At 50.6% G+C, this 20,720-nt stretch overlaps 1 protein-coding gene across 2 annotated transcripts in view; it reads right to left on the minus strand.

Moving 5' to 3' along the window:
• The window catches only part of MTMR4 (myotubularin related protein 4), a 55,413-nt gene that overhangs the window by 13,928 nt on the left and 20,765 nt on the right, over positions 1-20,720 (minus strand). The window contains exons 1-7 of one of the 2 annotated variants that reach the window (XM_021540388.2): positions 13,711-13,946; positions 11,362-11,451; positions 8,718-8,834; positions 7,994-8,076; positions 7,639-7,805; positions 5,785-5,881; positions 246-359 (exon numbers count right to left, since the gene is read on the minus strand). In XM_021540388.2, the coding sequence (XP_021396063.2) occupies positions 246-359; positions 5,785-5,881; positions 7,639-7,805; positions 7,994-8,076; positions 8,718-8,834; positions 11,362-11,451; positions 13,711-13,761 (719 nt within the window). In that variant the 5' untranslated portion in view covers positions 13,762-13,946. Of the gene's footprint in view, positions 1-245; positions 360-5,784; positions 5,882-7,638; positions 7,806-7,993; positions 8,077-8,717; positions 8,835-11,361; positions 11,452-13,710; positions 13,947-20,720 lie in introns of those variants that run through there. The other variant, XM_021540389.2, reaches the window with a different exon arrangement.

Raw genomic sequence — 20,720 nt, forward strand, 5'->3', positions numbered from 1 at the left:
TCACCCACACCTTCAAATCGAACTGAGAACAGCAAAGGACAGTTCTGGAACACTGCTTCTCTCTTCTGGAAAACACCCTGCTGCAGATGGTACTGGGAGAAGGAGCCCTGGGATCACCTCCTTTGCAGGCAGGAAGCAAAAGGATAAACAGCTCTCCTGCCATCCCTGTCCCAAAGCCCCTGCAGGACTACGAGGACACAGCAGCTGTCGTGAGTTTGGGGGAGGGAATTTGGGTTTGCATTTACCTGTACACCACCACAGGGATCCTCTTCCATGATCTGAACGAAGCCACATTCTCCAGCTCCTTGTCAGTGATCCAGACAGGGACCAGCAGCTTCTGGGGATAACTGGAACAAAGTCTGGAGAAGAGAAAGCATGAAAGGCAAGATGAGGACTGAACAATCAAAAATCTGCCCCAGAGCAGCTCACATTTCCCCAAACTCAACATGCAGGACTTTGGCACTTTCTCCTCATATCTGTCTCGGTGCAGCCTCAACAAGTGAGCCAAAATGTGCTGTCAGGAATGAGCTGAGAGAAGACAACCTCCTTTCACCTCAGGGCCTCACCTCTGGACTCATACTAAGTATCCTAGGACTTCCCAGAATGCCTTTGGAACAACCTCTGGATTTAAGAATTCATGAGGGTTTAGGGGAATAGAAAATTATTTACAAGGAGTTTTTGTTTTCTTGTAGCAGGTACACTTTCTGCCCAGCAGAACATGACACATTGTTCAGTGAGGAAGACACAAATGTGCCCAGAAATTTAACAGTGGGGACTGGGGGTATGCAGGAGTGAGATCTGCAGCAGAAGTTGTTTGGTGGGGTGCCAGAAATCAAATTCTTATAGCTTTGTGAACATGTAGCAGCAGTGAGAGGAGAACTCTGAGAGCAGAGGGCAGGGTGACATGGGATACTGGGGAAAAATTGTTCCCAGGGAGGGTGATGAGACCTTGGCACAGGGTACCCAGTGCAGCTCTGGCTGCCCCTGCATCCCTGGCAATGTCCAGACCCAGGGTGGATGGGGCCTGGAGCAGCCTGGGACAGTGGAAGGTGTCCCTGCCCATGGAGGGGGTGGAATGGGATGGGCTTTAAGGTTCCTTCCAGCACAAACCATTTTGGGATTGTAGCACACACAAAATTCCAGGAGTACAGCGTGGCTCTTCTGGCTCCTGCAGCTCCTCCCAGCACAGGTCGAGGGCAGGCTCAGACACAGCAGTGCCTGGGAGCTGGACCAGCTGAGCCCCTGCAGCCAGGCAGGCACAGGAGGGTTACGTGGCAAGGAACATCAAAGAGCAGCTCTGGCTCAAGGTTATCCCACCTAATTTAGCAGGAATGTTTCAGGGCAGATGGGGAGTAATGTGAGGAGGGTGAAAGGATCCAGCCAGTAAGCTCCAGAGGGTGGTCTGGTGTTCCTGAGCAAAGGCTATTCCAGCTGACAGCAACAGGCACAATTCAGTATTAGTTTATGGTGCTAGAAGAACTGCCTGCCACACTGGAAAATGGCACTGCAGTGTCTAGACAGCTCCTCTGAGAGCCCCAGGCAGAAAGTAAGGGTGGCTAAGGGATAAAAACAACTGGGTGAGGATGAGGAATTCAGGAAGCAAAATTAAAGCTGTCAGTTAAGAAGGTGAAGACCAGGTTGTTTGTGGTAAGATGTCTGGGCTTGGACATCTCTGAAATGCCTCAGATTCCATAAATAAAGGCAGTCAGGAAATTAGAGAAGCAGTGAAGCATGACTGAAGATGCAGGAATGTGGGAGAGGGCTAGCACCTGTTCAGGTCTGGAGGAACTTCTGGAATAGCTGAGTGTATACATGAACAGGCTTCACTGAAGTGCAAACAGTTCCCTGGCACCCCAGATGAAACATGGGTGATGTCTTAAAAGTACAGACTGGAAGAGGTAGTCCAAGAGAGGCTCAGGAGTGTATATTCCAAGAGTTAAATCACTAAAACTCTGTAGCCTTAGGAAAAAAGTAAGATAGAAATCAATAAAATTCAGGTAGGAAACAGGACATCTTTAAGAAGTGAAGCCAAATTCAAGCAGAGTGCATAGAAACAGGCAATAAGATGAAGACAAAGAGGTATGTCCTTCTAGGCTAGAATTCCAGAGGAATATGTAGAGGAAGTGAAAACCCAGGATAAGCAACTCTGTTGGCTTAATAGTATCTTATAAACTGATACAAGGAAGGATATTTGTGGCACCCTAAATTTCAGGGTATGAGCTTCATAGGAAGGCTGAAATAAACTGAGCTTGTGAACAAAGTGTGAGCAACTTCCAGGGGAAGGTGAGAGTGACAGTGTGATGCTCAGAATGACCAGCATCCAACCAGAATTGCATGGATCAACCCCAAGCCTAAAGAGAAACAGGACAGCATTGAAGTAACACTATCAACCCCTGGAGTGACAGTAATGACATCCACAGAGGCTGGAAGAGAAGCAGAAAGGCTGCAAGGGCAGAAATTCCCATGGGAGACTTGTGTTGCTTCCACACAGGACACACAAGTGTCTGAACCAAAGGTGACATTTTCAGACACATCCAGGTGTTTCTTGGTGCTACCAGCAAAATCGTGCAGAAGTCTCTGGCTCTTCCTTTGGACCTAAGCTGCTCCAAAGTAGAATAACTGAAAAGTCCCTTTGTTACAGCATTCATCACTTACTAGATTCAATAATGTTTTAGAGGGGATAAGGCTCTCACACTGGCAACAACAACACAAAAGGCTAAGTTGATGGCACTTGGGTTTTGAGTCGATACAGCTGTTGGGAGGGAGGTCACCCCTCATGTGTGAGAGCTACCTGAAACATCAATGAATGAGCAGATAGGGCAGATTTAGATTTTCAGAAGGGGTTTTTTGAAATTTTTTGTGTGCCTGTGTTTTTTAACAGGTGTGTCCCCATAGAGCTGAAGGATGCTTCTCTGAGGAAACAGCTGCTCTTGAGAAGACAAGAAATAGTTCAGAACCTCAACAATCATTTTTCACCACAACAGGAGTCCTAAAGGGAACCACCTGGAGTGGGATGGCTTGGAAAGCCTCGGGACCAGCCTGAGCCAGACAACAAAGGGGGTAACAGCCTTCAACTGTGAGGTTTGGTGGCAGGAGAGGGCAGCTGGAAGAACACAGACACAGGAATCAGCACCTGTGAATGAGGATTGATGGAGAACCTTCTTACCACAGAGGTAACAATGGAAAACCTTGGTTTGGAAGGGATCCACGAGGATCAAGTCCAGCCCCTGGCCCTGCACAGGATGCCCCAACAACCCCATCTCGTCCCTGAGAGCCTTGTCCAAGCTCTTGTTTCACAGAAGGCAAACACGTGTACCACTAACAGTCCTCACAGACTTACTGTCCACGTGTTCCTGTGGCAAATCCAAGCAGGGACAGTAATTATCCTTTTTCAATGGTATGGATATATAAAAATTTATAGAGAAGTGTAACAAAAGACAAAATTTTAATTAAGAGAAGTCTCAGAGACCAGTAGGAAATACCATCTGGCTAAAGCAGTAACAGAACTCCAGGCAACTTTCTCCTCATAAACTCAAAAGTTAAATAAAACCACAACCGTAAAAAGAAGAAACCTAAAAATGAGCATCAACATTAGAGGAAAAGTGTTTTTTTTTTTTCTTTTCCTTTTTTTGCAGGAACTACATGTGCATCAAATGCACCAGTACTAAGGCTGATATGAAACCAGTACCTCAGAAAGCCTGTGTGGACCAGATGGGCAATGCTGGAGTGATCCCATCTCCCTGGGTATAAGATCTCTGAAGATGTGAGAGCCAGGGAGAGACCGTGTAATAATTTTATTATCACTGTACACTTTTATCAAGACTGAAGGAGTGGTTATTATAAGCTTGTATTGCTCTCATTTTACAATGGCTGTCGCCAGGAAGGAGATAATAGTTCCCAGATAAGGACATCTCGGAATAGACTTGAAAGACAAGGAACAAAGCCATTACCTTGGAGTATCCTGTCTTTAACAACACTGTTTTGCCAATGCAGGGAAATAAAAGATAAAAGGACTATAAACAGTTAAAAAGTAACCTGATCCCTGTGAATAGAGGCAGGTGGTTATGATCAAAAGCCAGGGCAGGATTTAAAGCCACACTCCCCCAGCAGCAAGAGAGAACTGGTTTGAGTTGAACAAGGCAATTACCCCACCCCTGAGATCCTGGGATGTCTGCAGGAAGCTGGGACCGGCGGGGATCCCCAGGTAGGAACTTGGCAGGTGGAGGGAAGCAAAGCCATGCCCACACCCATCTTGCTGAGATTTGTTTTAAGTCCTTTCTTCCCTGGTTTGGTTGGAAATCAAACACCTGTCTTCAGAGAAGGTGGCTAATGGCTGTGGATTATTGGCCATGAAGCAAAGCACAGATGGTCAATGGAAGCTGAGCGTCCTGAAATAGTCAGAGGGAACCACACCCCAAGACCCAGCAGGGAAGGAGGCACAACATATACAGACTCTGTCTAGGACAGGGACCCACAGGCTGCGCACTCCAAAACTCCAAGAGCAGTTCAGGACAACCCTTATTTGGCAACCTTGGAGAAACTGTGTAAATGCCAGCAAAGTCATGTGAACAGTCCCACAGAAACGATGTGGCCAGTAGGGCAGAAGTAAAATGGAAATCACCCCCCAAATTTAGTGCTTGTGGCCTGGATTCTTTAGGAAAAGAGAACAGGCAGCAAGCTCCAAAACTGGGATTTCCCCAGTCCAGGGTGTCTGAGATTTCTCATGGTCTCCACAGGAAACCAGTGACCTAGAACTGTCCAGTCCATAGGTGATGGGGATGCCTGGACTGGCTGGAACAGAGAGGAAAGGCTGAGGAATACCAGTGGTTTCAAGAACAGGATTATAGGAAATGCACAAATGAGTATGTCCATCAGTTTGAAATCCCATTTGCTTAATGCCACCTGCTGCAAACAGTGCAGCTGCCCTTCCCCAAGAGTACTGCGCTCCTGCAGGAATAGAAGGCAGGCTGGAAACACTGACTAGTGACAAAAGGTCTCTTCCATTGGGAGAGTGGGAAAACCTTGTAGAGATCTCCACTCCAACGACCACAGGGAACACTTTCAACACTGGCTTAACTAAAACGTGATACCGCAATGATGGAGAACCCGCTGTGGGGATATGCCCAGCACACCACCACGTTCCCAGGGAATGCTCTTTTCCCTTCCACATTTTGAAGCTCCCAAGCTGCACTTTGGGGCCACCACCTCTTGTTCTGCCACGTGCTACTGCCAAAAGTTTTACTCCATGTCCTTTGTGAATGACTTGCCAGCAGCTGGAGGCAGATCACCCTTCAGCTTCTCCTGCTCTGACTGAAGGAGCCTCACTCACTCCCAGACTCCTGAGCCTGCCAACAGCTCTCCACTGGCTAACCCCAGCTCTTCAGAGGTGAACAGCTGCCTGAGTGTATGAAAACTGTGGTTGTTATGTCAAACTGAGCATTTTAGAGAGAAGGACTGACCAGAAAGATGAACCCACAATGGATGGACCTCCAGACTCCCAAATGTTTTCCATGAGGAATAAGAGCTACCATACGATAAAGTACCTCAGTCAGTATTCACAGCTCCTGCTAGCTCTGATGTTTGGGCTGTATTCCCTCTCCAATTCCACAATGTGAAAGGCAGAAAGAAAAGGCATCTGGCTCATACTCTGATCAGCCTGGGGGCTGTCAAGGCCAGGATGGAGGATTAGCTGGAGTCTGACTCACCCACTGCTCCACATGGGGATTACCAAGGGAAAAGTAAGGCAAGGGGAGAGTGGGGAGGGCCTGGTAATGAAGCACTCACTTGTAGTTACTGTTGATGTCAGAGACGCGCCAGGCGTTCTGCAGGTCGAAGCCCATCCTCGCCAGCTCCATCTCGAAGCGGAACCTCACGTGGTCCCCTGAGGAACAGAGCACAGGCAGTTACTGACAGCACACAGAAACCTGAACCTGTTTGTGGAACTCCACAGCAACTGTCACAGGCTGGGGAGAGTCACAAAACCACAGAAAGGTTTGGGTCAGCAGGGACCTGAAGCCCATCCCATTCCAACCCCTGCCATGGCAGGGACACCTCCCACTGTCCCAGGCTGCTCCCAGCCCTGTCCAGCCTGGCCTTGGGCACTGCCAGGGATCCAGGGGCAGCCACAGCTGCTCTGGGCACCTGTGCCAGGGCCTCTCCATTCCTTGATTAAAGAATTCCTTTTAACATCCCATCTAACCCTGCCCTCTGCCACTTTAACACTGTTCCCCCATGTCCTGTCACTACCCATCCTTAAAGGAAATGTCTCCCTCTTTTTTATAAACCCCTTTAGGCTCTGGAAGGGGCTCTGAGGTCTCCGTGGAGCCTTCTCTTCTCCACGTGAACACCCCCAGCTCTCTCAGCCTGGCTCTAGAGCAGAGGTGCCCCAGTCCTGGGAGCATCTTTTTGGCAAGGAGAAACTCCAGGACAACTGGATTGCAGAAGGGATTGTGCTTTAGAAGCCAGGAAAACTTGTCCCTCACAGGGGTACCCCTGCCTGTATTGTCAAGTCAGATCTCATCTGAGGGCACAGAAACAGCCTCTCCATGTCAAGGGGGCATGTGGGTTAATTTAATCCACTTCTGCCCATCTGGCAGAGACAGCTTCTAAAGTGGATGTCAGGAACCCTATGGCAAGGAGCACTGAGCACCCTCCCAAGGCAGCTCCTTCCCCCAGACTGCTCTCAGACGCTGACTTAGGGCTTCCTCTCTCGTGTTTTAGCCTTGCCTCACAAATTCTGCATGCCTTTGTTGCTCCAGTGTCACTGCAAGGCTCTTTACCTCAGCCATATCCTGCACAACAACTTGCACTGGTGAGTTTATTTACACGAAACACTTTCCCTAAAGGAAACATAGCAAATATCTCTGCTGGGGTTTGGGGCATTGGTAAAAGGACACAGAGCTTACCTTTCCTCTATCAGCTTCTCTTGGAATAGCTGTAGTACTGAACCCCACCCCTCCATCTCACCTGTCTTTGGACATTCCATTCAGGCTACTGCTGCTGTCCTCTAGGATCAGCTCATTTTTCCGTCTAAAGCCAGGTTCACTCATTTTAATTCCATTTCTAAACAGCTTCATCATTGCTAAGACACAGCAAGTCCAAGTGAACTTTGTGTTCCCAGGGAAAGGAAACTCCCAGTCCACATGAGGGCACCAGCACAGTTCTAGTTTTCTCTTCTCAGAGACTCGATCTGCAGCCCTGTGAGGACGAGCCAGAGCTCTCTGCAGACCTGATCCTGGGAATGTCACAGCATTTTTGGGTGTTGGTGAAGAGATGCAGATGGGCTCACATTAATTAGGCTGCTTCAAAACTGATGCTGTTTGCCACTCCAGGACAGGACTGCCTGAGGTCTCTATCACTGTGATGAGAGAACTTAAGCATGGGATGTTTTCTCCCCAGGAGAAAGGGAAAAGCTGTTTCTGTGTTGCTGGTTCAGAAAGTTTTTTGTTCTGTTTGTAACTAATTCCTTTCACTGTGCTTCTTATCCAACAGCATATGGCCATCAGCTGGATCTCTAGGCCAGGCACAGGATGACCCAGGGAGGCAAATTTGAAACTGGAGAGGGTTTATGAACAAGAGCTCAATTGCAGTGCAGCGCTGCTTGCCAGAGCAGCAGGAAGGGCCAGACCAGGAGCTCACCAGGACGGCAGAGATGTGCATGTTGATCCTCCTCATCCACACACACCCCCAAGCACCAGGCATGGTAGGCGAATGCAAAGAGGTCCTCAGGCTTGGCAGGGCGGGCAATGGCTCGAGTCAGCCTCTTCAGCCACTCCTGGCACTGCTTGAAGGTGGAGAAATGGCACCTGCAAACCCAAAGGCAAATCACCCTCAGTGGGGACATTCATTCAGCCAGGATGAGACAGAAAAAGGAACACGGCCCCAAGCCTTAGAACCCTGACCATGGACAGCTCAATTCCAACATCAGCACAGGGGGAGCTAGCAGAGCTGGTCCCAGCCTGCAGCACCAGCACCACAGCAATAAACCAGATACCTGATCACTTTGGAGTCCTTGCAGACGATGTGAAGCTGGAACATATCCCGAGACTCCACACTTTCCATCATCCTCAAAGGCACCTGTGAGGGAGGGACAGATGTAGGGCATGACACCACAGGCCAGAGCAGCCCCAGCAGCCATGCCTGCAGGCTTCTCTCCCTGCAGCACAGCTCCACCAGACACGAGCTGTTTCTGTGAACTACAATCCCACTCCCAGAGTTATGGAGCTCCATGAGTCAGCACAGAGTTCTTCCATGATTATTATTCTGATTTTTGTTCTCTCCCTAGGTGATCTCCCACTTGGGGCCAGTTCCTGACTCAACCACATCCAGTCAAGCACCAGTAAATGAGCCAAATAACAGCTGCAGCAAGGAGACGGCAAGTCAAGGCAGTGAAAGAAAGCCTCAAGCTTCCATTGCCTGACTCCGTGTTGGTGAGAAGTCTCATTAAAATTGGCCTGCGAGAGACCTCAACAGCCTTAAAACTACCAAAGTTATTGCTTGAATTTAAAGAAAACAGCAAAGGAATGACCTAATTACTATTCAAAGGAAAACCCCATCCTCAGACTTAAATACAGTAACAAAACAGCAACTGCACGCCCAGGCCTGGCATCCTCCAAGAGGCACCTTCCTGTGCCACAGCCCCCAGGAACAGGGTATTCCCAGCCCTCCCTGCTCTGAAACCCTGGGAGAGGTGATGGTGGAGGCAGAGCCAGACTCACATTTATCACAGAGTCCTTGAATTTGATATGCAGGCGGTAGTTGGAGATGGCAATCACAGCGTCGTTGGCATGGCCCAGATACTCCACTCCCTCACCCTGCAGCACAGTGAATGGCACCTGGAAGGGAGACAGCACCAGGTCAGGTCACACAGGTAACCCTGTGCAGTGGAATTCCCAGGGCCACTGTTGCCATTGCTTCCGTTGGGGCATCTCCCAAGCAACCATTCCTAGCAAGGTGCTGCCCATGCCCTGCGAGCAGGACGGACAGCACTAGCAGCGCTGCCCAGCCCCGCACACGGAGCTCTCCCCAGGGACACCTCCTGAAGGATCACCTGTGTGCCATGCACACCTGGCAGCAAGGGATGGCCTTGGAACAGAGGGACTGATGGTCCCTGCTCCTTAGAGAGGGGAAACCAGCCCTGGCACAAGAGGCATGGAGAGGGACACGACTGCAGGACAGCTCAGAGAGAAGAGGGGAGTGCTCTGCACGACTCCTGGAAGAGCCCAGCACCATGGGGAAGCACTGGGGCTGCCCAGGGAGGCGGTGGTGTCACCATCCCTGGAGGTGTTCAAGGAACAACTGGATGCTCTTGGCTGGGTGACAAAACAGTTTGGACTTGATGGTTTTGGGGGTCTTTTCCAGCCTCAGTGATTCGGGGATTCTGTGGCTGATCAGAAGTCTCTGCCCCAGGGCAGTGTCACTTATGTTATCCTTAAATGTGCCATTTAAACATGGGGTGCCCTCAGCAGCCCTGTGAGACTCAGTAGTACCATCCAGGTAAGCAAATCAACCAAAGTTGTACCCAGTTTCTGCTAACAAGGCTTTCAGGGATTCTCTGTGTATAGTTATTTATATGACTGAGGAAGCTTGTCCTGATTAAACTGTGAGAAAGCTTCATTAAAGGTACCTGCATTCCATTATTTTAAATATCTCCATAATCAAGTGTCTGTTTTTCCCCATCAGTCTGGACACGCCATAGTTGTTTTTTTAAACACAGGATCCTGGCAGACAGCCAAGTTTGATTTTTCTTACATTAAAAAAAAAGAAGGCAGAACAGCCTAAAATTCACCAAGTCTCTTTGTCCTCAGCTAATCAGGCTCCTCCTGCTCCCTGAATGCCACCTACACCAGGTGATGTTGATAACCAATTATGCAAAAAATGTCACGACAATTTATCATTTCAGCCAGAGCTGAAACCTGCCAGACAGGGCAGCTGATGACACAATTCATTACACTGTAATTAGTACAAGTCAGACCACCTTCTCTCTATTTTGAAGTTGTTTCTATGGCTTGGGTATAAAAACCTGAATTATTTCAGACTTCAAGAGACAACTTTAGTAACAACTTCTCCTTTCTTTGTACAAAAATAACCACCTTAGCTTGGCATCTTGAAAAATATTAATTATTTGCCTAAGAGAATATCCTCTATTTATTTCTGCAGTTGACTTCTGCATGCTTGCCAGAGCTGTTTTTATCTGGCATGTGTATCTCCTGCTTACGTGGCTTTTTCACACAGCAACAGAAGCGAGACAGAACAGAAAGGGGCAGGTAAGGCTGCAAGAAGCAACAGAGGGAAATCCTGGAATAAACCAGCAGGTGCCCCAATACAGCTTGTTATCAAGTGATGGCATCCTTCTAGAGTCACAGGATCCTGGAATGGTTTGGGCTGGGAGCGACATCCCAACCCAAGCTCATCCAGTCCCATTCCCTGCCATGGGCAAGAGACACCTTCCACTAGGCCAGGTTCTAAGTCCCATCCAAGCTGGTCCTGAACACTGCTTTATAATAAATTAACAATTTACTGAAGGCAAATTACCCTTGGGAGGGTTGAACTTTACTTCTCCACACAGCAAACTAAGGCAGAGAGTGCTCTTCTCCAGAAGTCTCAGCTCAGAGTCGCCTCAGCAGCTTCACCCCCCAAAGCCACAGCCCTGCAGGCCTGACCCTGCACAACTCCCCAGCCTACGGCTGTTCCTTCAAGCCAACAGCTCTCAGTCCTTCTTTTCCCCTGCACTGTTTGCCAAGGCGGTGACAGTCTCTGAACAAACTCAAAACACTGCAGCAGCAAGAACAAGGTGAACCGGGCTCCAGCCCCAGGAGGAGAACGGTGAGCACCAGAGGTTGTTAAAGGAAGCACCAATTCCCAGGAGGGAATGCTGCCCCTGCTGCACAGCAGCAGCAGCACCCGGGGCTCTTCCCAGGGCTTTTGCAGCAGGAGGCTGGCACCATACAGGGGTTCTTTCTTCCAGCCACCATGCAGCAGGACAAGGTGCTCGAGGGGAGAGCAGGCAGTGCAGCTGCAGGGCTGCACAGAGCACGGCCCCCATGCTGCCCCTGTCCCGGGAATCTCCCTGGATGCTCCTGCAGGGCAGGGTAGCAGCAGCACTTCCCACAGGAAATGCCAGGGCTGGCTGTGCCACACTCTCCATGGCTGGCAATGCTGGCCACATCCTGCCAGGGCTGGGCACACAGGGACAGGGCTCTGGGGACAGCTGGCCTGGCCCCCAAGCACAGGGACCTGCTGCCCTGAATGTGCCCCCAACCTAGCCCACCTGTGGCCTCCAGGATGTGCTGGGCTGGAGAACTGCTCTGCAGAGCCTAGCCTGCACATCCCTGAGCTGTTTGGGTGTTTTTACTTCCTTACCTGCAGTGACTCCTCCTCCTTTATGAGCTCCTTCGGAGGGAACAAGTCCTTGGCCTGGATGTACTCCAAACTGGGAGGGCCCTCCTCACCCTGCATTGCAAACAGAGGACACAGTCAGACAGCCTCGGCCAGAACACGCTGTGAAAGCCAAAAATTGAAGCTGCTGGATACTTTTGGCAGCCCAGGAGCTTGGGGATGGATACCTGTGCATGGAAATGTCTGTTCTGCCTCCAGACCCCAGCAGCTCCTCTGACTGTTGCAGAGTACCCACAGCACAGTGAAATGCTGAAGCCTCCAAGTCCCGCCTCTTCCAGCTGAGTGGTGTTTGGAAAGTCAAGCAGACACACCTTGGCCACAGGGGACTGATGTGACAGTAACTTGTCACGTCAGCTGTTCCCGTTACCTGCTCCATGGCACCAGAGCACACACACCATGACAGAGGGTTTCCATCTACAGTCCAATGTCAGCCTATTCTTCCTCCTCTTAAGGACTGCTTTGTTTTGGGAGTTTTTGTTTTCACTCTCACACCAAAGACATCTGGGAAGACCCTGAATCTTCTGGAGAAGATACAACTGTGAACAACCTACAACCCTACCACAACTGTACCCCAGTGCACATAACTCACAACAGGCACTACTGACTGGTGCCAGCACCAAGCCCAGGGCAGCTGGACATGTTGACCCTGTTCAGATGGACACCTGAGAAAACACACAGAGGCCTCAGGATGGTCACACAGAACCTGTACATGCCATCCTTGACAAGTGGAGTGTATGTCTCCGTTTGGAACACGAGAATCTTCATTATACAATCAGGGTATGAGCTGGAAGGGATAAGGATCATCAAGTCCCACTCCTGGCCCTGCACAGAACACCCCAAATCCCACCATGCGTATCAGAGCATTGTCCCAATGCTCCTTAAGCTCTGGTGTGAACCACTGGTGCCAATTTTCACCAGCTCTCACCCAGGCCCTGTCACATCACTGAATTGCTGCCCAAAGGAGTGGCACTCAGACATTCAGCTGCAGATGCTCACTGCTGGGAGTCCAGGATGGTGCTAATTCCACATGTATTTGGTGTGGGAATGTTTTCTTCAAAACTCTACTTCTAGGCTCTAGCATTTATCAGAAAACACTGTGTTCTGTAAGCACTGAGTAACATTTTAAAATGACATATCTTTCTGGATATGCCACCCAAGCCAGAATCCCAATTCCAACCTGAAGAAAGGAGATCTCAATCCTTCTGGCTCAGGAATATTTCAAATGATGCTGAATCCTCTTGTGTTACTGAGAGGTGCTAAAGCCTCAGCGCCTGAAGGAAGAGCCTGGCCTGAGGTGCTCCCAGAACGTCAGACAGGGGCAGCCAGACCCCTCCCACCCCACATCCAAGGAACCTGCATGCATGTAACATGCTGTTAGAGCCTTCATAAAACTCAGCCTCAGGCGCAGCTGGAGGCAAAGGCACTGCCCCTGTCACCATGCTGTGAGGGACACAGAGCACAGCACCATCTCCAGCAGCAGCCAATGCTCACTGGAGACCACGGGGGCCTTGGGGCCCCTCCTGCCAGTGGCTCACTCCAAGGCTGAGGCACCAGCCCAGAAGAGCACAAAGAGAAGGTGCGTGCCCATGTGCCGGTGCAGCAGCCAGGAAGCAGAGATGCTCTCCCATCCTCACTTTGCAGCTCGCAGAGAAATCCCAGGGAGCAGCAGGAACTGGAACAGAACAGCCTGAGCTCTCCACCCGCCTGGGTGTCCTTGAGTCCCTCCTCGCCTGCAGCACAGGGCAGGCAGAGGCTGAGCATCCCCTCCTGCCACGGCCCCATCCCTGCTACCAGCAGCGTGGGGGTCAGCACGCTGCTCTCTCCACAAGCCTCCTGAAGCCCTCGGAGCCCATCTGGCCAGGAGTGCCCTGGGGGGTTGAGGGTGGGCCTGCAAGAAGGCTCAGAGCAGGAAAACCCCTCTCGCTGAAGGTGAAAAAGGCGCCGAGCACAGGACCCCGCACAGCCCAGCACCGCACCGGAGGGGTCCCACAGGGCCGCGGGCAGTGAGGGGCGGGGGCTCGGGGTCTGGCTGCTCCAGCACGGTAATTCCCAGCTCCAGGCAGGGTGCAGAGCCTGCGGGGCCCAGCCCAGCGGCCAGGGCTCAGCCGGGCACTGCTGTGCCCTTGGGCCCGGCGGGGCAGCAGGGACGGGCCGCGCCGTCCTCCGGCAGCGTGTGAGAGCCAAGAAAGGGGGTCCCCCTTCTCCCCGGGCCGATCCAGAGGATGCCTCCACCGGCATGCGAGTTGGAGACTGCAGCTGGCTTACGGCCCCGCTTCCACGGAGGAGAGAAGGAGAATAAAAAGCAGCACTTACAAAGCAGTTGAGCATGGAGCAGGAGACGCGGCCTGGCAGACTCATGTTCATTTCCCGAGACGGCAGCAGGGCCGGGCAGGCACAAGCAGCATCTCCTCCCTCCGGCTGCGAGCTGCGGCCCCGGCACTGCGGCAGCGTCCCCGCTCCGCCAGGAAGGGCAGGAGCATCCCGGCCGCCGGCAGCCCGAGCAGGTGCCGGCGCCGCCGCCGACAATGGAGGGAGGGCGGGCGGAGGATGGGCAGACTCCACCTCCCTCCCAGGACCGCCGAGCGCCGCTCTGCCATCTGAGCGTCTCGGTGACGGGGAGACAGAAAATGGAGCGGGCGGCGGCCCTGCGGGCACGGCCCGTTCCTCGGCCGGGAGCGGCATTCCCGGCCCGGGGCGCTGCTCCCGCCGGCTCCTGCTCGGGCCGCACCGATGGCGGCGCTGGGAGCGACGGCAACAATAGCGGGGAGGCGGCTGCGTGCCCGGCACCGCGAGCCCTGCACGGAGCCTTCCCCGGAGCCCATTGACCCCACACGAGCACCGAGGCCTCTGCTCCGAGCCCTCCGCCCCGGCATCAAACCCTCTGCCCTGAGCCCTTCATCCCTGTGCTGACCTCTCCACCCCAGCATCAACCCCTTTGCCCTGAGGCCTCTGTCCCCAGCCCCCCACTCCAATGTCCAGCCCCCGGCACCTGCCCTGCTCCAGAAGCTCAGCCAGGATGTGCGACTGCACCCCTGAGCCTTCTGTCTTCCAGCAGTCCTCCGTGCCTGGAGCGGGAGGTGAGGATAAGGGGGCTGTCCTGCTGCATTCACCATGTTGAATAGTGATTCAACAGTCCCAAGATGAAAAGTCCACCTTTCCAGGAGCTTCATGTGCATAGGGACTAGTCAGATGTCCCACCAGCACCTGTGTGCTGGAGCCTGGGCTCTGGAGTGGACCACTCAATGACCACTTGGACGCTTAGCTCCCATGTGAACTTTCCCCAGCTCCCGTTGGAAATACAGACACAGGGTAAGGCCGTGTGCGCAGGAAATGCTGTGGCTGAGCACCCAACCTCCCAACACCAGCCCCCTACAAGCTCACCTTTACTACCTGCTGTTCATCAAGCCCAGGAGCAAACAGCTCCCAGGTCACAGTCTATCTCAGCAACCAGAGAAGCAGCTTCCTGGACAGCCCCATCTTCATTTCTACCATCAGCTGCTATTCTGCCCCCAGCAGAGGGAGAATCTCTGTTAGAATGCAAAATTAAAACCTGACCCTTCATCAGTCCTCAAAGGCCCCACTAAATGGCTCAAATCACATCAGCTTTTTGCTCCCACAACACAAATCCAAACAGAGCACAGCCTGTAGCCATTGAGCTCATCTTAGATGTGTTTGCCCCAAAGACACCACAGACTGCTCTTCCCAGCAATACCAATGGGATCTCAAAGAGCTTTTCTTGAGTCAGATAAAAGTCTTCAGCATTTCTCTGCAAAATTGTTCAAGGTTAGCATATTCAGAGCTGCCTCGACTAAAGGGACAGCTTTGTGATACCCAGACATGCTGCTCACTGTTATTTGCAGGGCAAAATTCAGTTCCATGAGCTCCCTTGCTGGCAAAAGAATCCCCCAGACTCACATGGTTACACCAGTTTCACTACTTAGGATAGAAGACTTAGATGAACACATAGCCACACCTGCAGATAAGCCATGAAATCCCATTTCACCCTTGCTTTGCCCCACTCCACCATTTACATGGAGCACATAGTGGGTGAGTGTCAGGCGTTGCTCATCCTTGGGGCACTTGAACCAGTTGGCACCCACAAACCAGAACACAAAAATATAGGGTTATGGACACAAACAGAGGCTTACACATAAGGACAGAAGGTTATGGATGAGGTTACAGATTTGTCTTGGCCAAAAGTGAGTGGCAGGAGAAGTGTCCTGCTCCCTGCAGGTGACCTTTGCCTGGGTCACTGGAGGGAATGCTGAGAGAAACCAGAGCAGCTAAAGCTGAAGGAACCTTTTATACTGGAGAGAAAGTGTGGCTAGAAACACTAGAAAGCAAATATTTATTGGGTTTTTGACATGTATCAGGGGAAAAGCAACACAGCACATTTGGGAAACAGCTGAAGTCCGGGACTCTCTTGGGCAGACTGAGAGTACACATTGCTGTTAAGAGCACACAGCGCAAGAACAGAGTCTGTAATGAACAAAACCACAGACAAGGTAGGTAAGAGGTTTGCTCCAACCAACAGTAAGATTTTTAGGGCCAAGGCTCAGTTCAGGGCCTGGCACAAGGATTGTTTGCATTGTAACCCCCTTAAGCTGCAGCTGTGCAGAGTTAAAGGACTGCTCTTCAGATCAGTACTCTGAATTTCCAACCTAAGCTGACCTGAATGTTCACAAATAGAACTTCTGCTTTCACTGAAATATTTTTGCACTTTTAGTATCAGAAAAAGACTCACACATTACTTAGAAACTTCTACCCAAGCACTGAGCCTAGTGCAGAGCAGAAACGTTGCTCTGAAGTTCAGTGGCTTCACAGACTTTCAAGAGGAACTTGATACAGACTCTGCTTTCACTTCCTTCATGAGTTCCCAAAATACTTGCCCTCCTTTCCCTCCAGTGACCTGGGCAAAGGCAGGAGTGGTGCTGGGCAGCCCAGCACAGGACTGCAGAGTGCTCCAGACTCCTTAGCTGGCTTAGCCAGAGGGAATTCCTAAATGCCACCTCGGATGCCTCCCCAGCTGGGCTCTCTTCTCCACTGTCACAAATCACAGAGGAAGAGAAGGTTATTTCACACAACTGGGCTCCTCTGAGTGTTCTCAGTGTGTGTGTTCATGTAGTCAGAGAGAGAAATCTCCTTCATCATCTCCCAACCACCGTTACAAGTGTTTCTCAATTCTGAGGAGGAGGAGGCAAATATAATGCGGGCAGCATGTTCTTAAGGGCAGCTGGCAGTGATTTGCCCCTTTTCCCTCCCACCAGCAATGCCCACTGTTCCTGTGCTGCTCCTCCCACCCTTCCTGGATCCACACTGCAGGTAAACAGCTTGCAGCCTTCTCCTGAAGGTCCCAAAAGGGATTTAGAGGCTTGGAGACGATACAGTGCTTGGCAAAGATAGGACTGGCACTCAAGGGGCCAGCCTGCAGCCTCCAAAGGAGATGATATTCCTTATGGAGACACACATACATGCACCAGGAACCCAGCCCATGGCAAAGGGTTCACAGGGAACATCTGGTCCAACTTGCCCAAGGAATCTGCATTGGGAGCACAGGATGGGCATCAGGATGCTGAAATATCTCTTGTGTTCTGGAGCCAGTCAGCATCCTGAAACAAATCATTTTGCCAGTGGCAGGTCCAGCTTTCTGCAAATTTGGGAAAGTGTGAGCCAGGGTGCAGCTAATTCCCACCTGGCCAGGTCCCTTCTAACCCAAACCATTCCATGATTCTAAGAGAAAAACTGGTCCCTTTGATTGTAGAGAGCTGCCAGCACACCTGACTCAGCCTTCCACAGACATGCACACCATTCCCAATCCCAGTGTAGCTTTATGTCTTTTTGGCTAAACACAAATAAAATTGTTCTCTCCTTAGGTAGAAGGCACCACACCCATCCCTTCTATAGATTAAGAGTGAACTTCTCCTCACTCCAGCACAGATGGAGGGGAGTGAAGGCAAGGGCTGGCAGAAATCTGCATGAATACCCTGTCCCTGGTAGCACATCCACTGCACAGACTGGCCTGATCCGCCTCCAGCTGGAGAAAACAGACAGAAAAATTGGCAGGAGGAGGTGACTGCCCTGGAAAGGGAATTCCAGGACATGAGAAATAAGTCAGTGGGAGCCAGGGAAGCTCTGTCTGATAGCCAGGGGCTCCAGCAGTAGAGGGGCCATCAGGATACTCTACTATAGATCCCTCCAGGTTTGAGTATTTCTTTTCAGTGAAGATCAAACTAGGAACTGGTTATCTAGGTCTTGTTTTCCAGGTGAGATGGGGAAGGGAGAGACTTGCATAATTTATCTCATTCTAAAAGTTAAAATTTATTCTATTTCTGCCAGGCAGATTCCTGCATTGGGTGAGATGAGCTGCACTCAGACAGGTATTTCCCTCTCTCTCCATAAGCTGGTGCTGAGACTGATGAGCTGTGGCCAAAGGCACTTCTTGTTCTGCCTCCCCTACTTCTGTTGCACAAAGGGCATCTTTGTTTCAGGTCTCCCTACATAAACAGTTCATTTCCTCAAAGCCTAGGGAGGTTTGTGTGAGAACTGAAAGGGTGCTTAGCCTGAGGTGGAAACGAGCCCTTAAACCTGTGCAAACAGAAGTTACTGTTTTATACCCCATAAATCAGGACTGGGATGGTGGGTGTCATGTTTTAATCTGGATAGGATGATAGAATAATTTAGAGATCTGTAATACTGCATTTGGTATTTGTTCAGAAAGGTGCCCAGAGGTGAGCATGGAACTGAATATGCAGCAAGAAACCTTTGAGGAGAGGCACAAAAGGGCACAAGTCATGGGCTGTCAACTCCATGCACCAGCACGAGGGGTGGCTGCCAATGCCCACCTCAGATAAGTCATGGGCCCCTCCAGAGGGTAAGAACCAGATGCCTACAGTGCCAGTATGCCAGCAGTCAGGAGAGGGAATGCTGCTGTGGGAGCTGAGCACCGAGTGCCAGCACAGCACCTGCACCAACCCACCTGCCAGATTAGTTTTAAGTAATATATTAAGGTACCAAGTGCTCATTAGGGGCTCCATTAGTCAGGATTACCCCAGCACTAGTGCTGCCTTCAAGGTCATTCCCATCAGCAGCTAGTTTTGGGGAAAAGTGGGAAGAGTCATGTAAGCCAAGCTGTTAACACTAGACCATGAATCTGGAGAAGCAGAAAGGGAAGAGCAGGTGGTGAGGCACATCTGGGGTGCTGCTGAATAAGGGCAAGGCTTTTGGGCCTGCCCTTGCCAACTACAGGACACTGGTGCTGTGGTCTCAGCCTGCTGTGAGCACAGGGAATTAAGGAAGCACACAGCAGGGAACAGGGATCCAGCCAGCTCCGAGGCACCCCTTCACCCCCAGCCCACCCTGTGTCTAAGCCAGCAGCCACAGCCCTCCAGAGAGGTCACAGAAGGACTCCAAGGAGGCTGGCAGGAGTTTCCATCAGCTCCCTGCCTTCTGCTGACAGAAGCTCAGGTAAGAGGGTGGAGGTAAGTGCTTATTTCTACAGCTTGCAATTACCAAGTTGCTTTCTCTCCCTTGCCATGGGAGACAAAAAGCCCATAGTCTCTTCCCAAAACAGTGGGTGAAATGGGAGGGGCTTTTGGTGCTTGGTTTATCTTTTTTGAAGTGAAAAAATAAATTTTAAAAAGATCACATGAGCATTTTAATAAAATATTAAAAAAACTTTTCAGAAGATCCTTCAAAACAGTAAAGGTATCTTAGGGTACTGATAAGGAAACCCTCTAGTGTAGAAGAAATCAAATGATGATTACACCTAAGGGTGGGCAGGGTCAGGTCGGGGTTGAGGTCTGTCCAGACATAGGAGTTCAGGGAAAAGAAAAGCTTATATATTTTAGTAAATTCAAAAGTCTAGTCTCTGTACTCAAAAAACAAACAACAGCAACAAAAAAACCCACAAAAACAAAACCAAAAAAAGCCCACACAACAAAAAACCAACCAGAAAAGCAACAAAAAACCAACCAACCAAACCAAACCCCCATGCCCAAAAAAAAAAAACCAAAACAAAAAACAAAACCAAAAAAAAACAGGTCCAGGGACAGATGATAAGAACTAAAGGTGGCTTTGCTACAAAGAACTTAAAAGACTAGAGCTCTTCAGATGTCTAAGGGGCATGTGTGGAGATCTACAAAATCCAGAAGGGCAGGAGATGCTCAGAGGCAGCACCACACCTTATTGTTACTCCCAATACAAGAACCAGCCAAAACAACACGGAGCTGGTTTCAAAACAAAGCAAGAGGTGCTCGGCAGCACAGCTCTGACACAACTACAAATCTTCACCTGGTTTTTAAAAGCCTGATGAATTCATGAAAGGAAAACCTACCAAGGGCTCATAAAACATCAATAAATAGTTGCTGGATTACCAAGTCCCTGAGCTGCAGGTCCTGCCAGGTGAGGGCACACACCTGAGTCACACACCCCTGCAGCACTCACTGGCACTCGGTGTCTGACCAGCCTTGCCCTCAGGGGACCCAGTCTGACCTTCTCTGTGTTTCCTGGGGGGGATTTTTGATGCATTTTCCATGTGTTTATTCCCTTTTTTTCATTTGTATCTGGATACATCTGCATCCCTCTCACCTCAATCCCAGAGGAGCTGTTGGGTTTTACACCTCCAATGTGACACCAGGGCAGCTCCAAGCTGAAGTGGGAGGCCCTTTCTCAGGTTTTGGAAGGTGAGGACTTTCACCTCCTCACCCCAGACTAAGTTCCTCACCCTGCAGCATGGGGATCAGCTCTTCCAGCAAGAAGCACAGGAGATCTTGAGGCAGCACCAAGGAGCATGAGGACAGGGGCTACAGCAAAAGGCAGTGTGTGACTACTGGAGCTGAGAGCTTAACTGATGCAGAGAGCACATTTCCTTTCCTATTCCAGTTAACAAAATACATCGGGAACAAACCCTCAGGAGACATCACCATTTCCTCAAGCACCCTGCCAGATTTTTATCTTTTATTTTTTCTAACATGTTTAACCTAAATGTTCATGTTCTCAGTCTGAATTTCCAGCCCTTTGTCTGTCTCTGCAGTTCTCCTCAGCACCTCTTCCCCCACAACACCACGGAGCTGGTGCTGATCCATATCACTTGCAGCAAGTTCAGGCTCTGCCCACCCACAGCCCACATGCAGATCACCCCTCTTCAAACTAACCCCCTCAGGACACTCTCAGCATATCTATCAACATTCCCAGTCTCCAGCTTTTTTCCTCCCAGCAGATCCCTTGTATTTTGGGTTATTTCTTGCTGGAGGTATTAGAGGCCCTTTATCCGAGTTTATCAGCAATCTGGCTGCTTTGGCTGTGGTTCAGATTTTTTGCTACCA

The sequence above is a fragment of the Lonchura striata genome, chromosome 20, assembly GCF_046129695.1.
Source record: "Lonchura striata isolate bLonStr1 chromosome 20, bLonStr1.mat, whole genome shotgun sequence".
Lineage (NCBI taxonomy): Eukaryota > Metazoa > Chordata > Aves > Passeriformes > Estrildidae > Lonchura > Lonchura striata.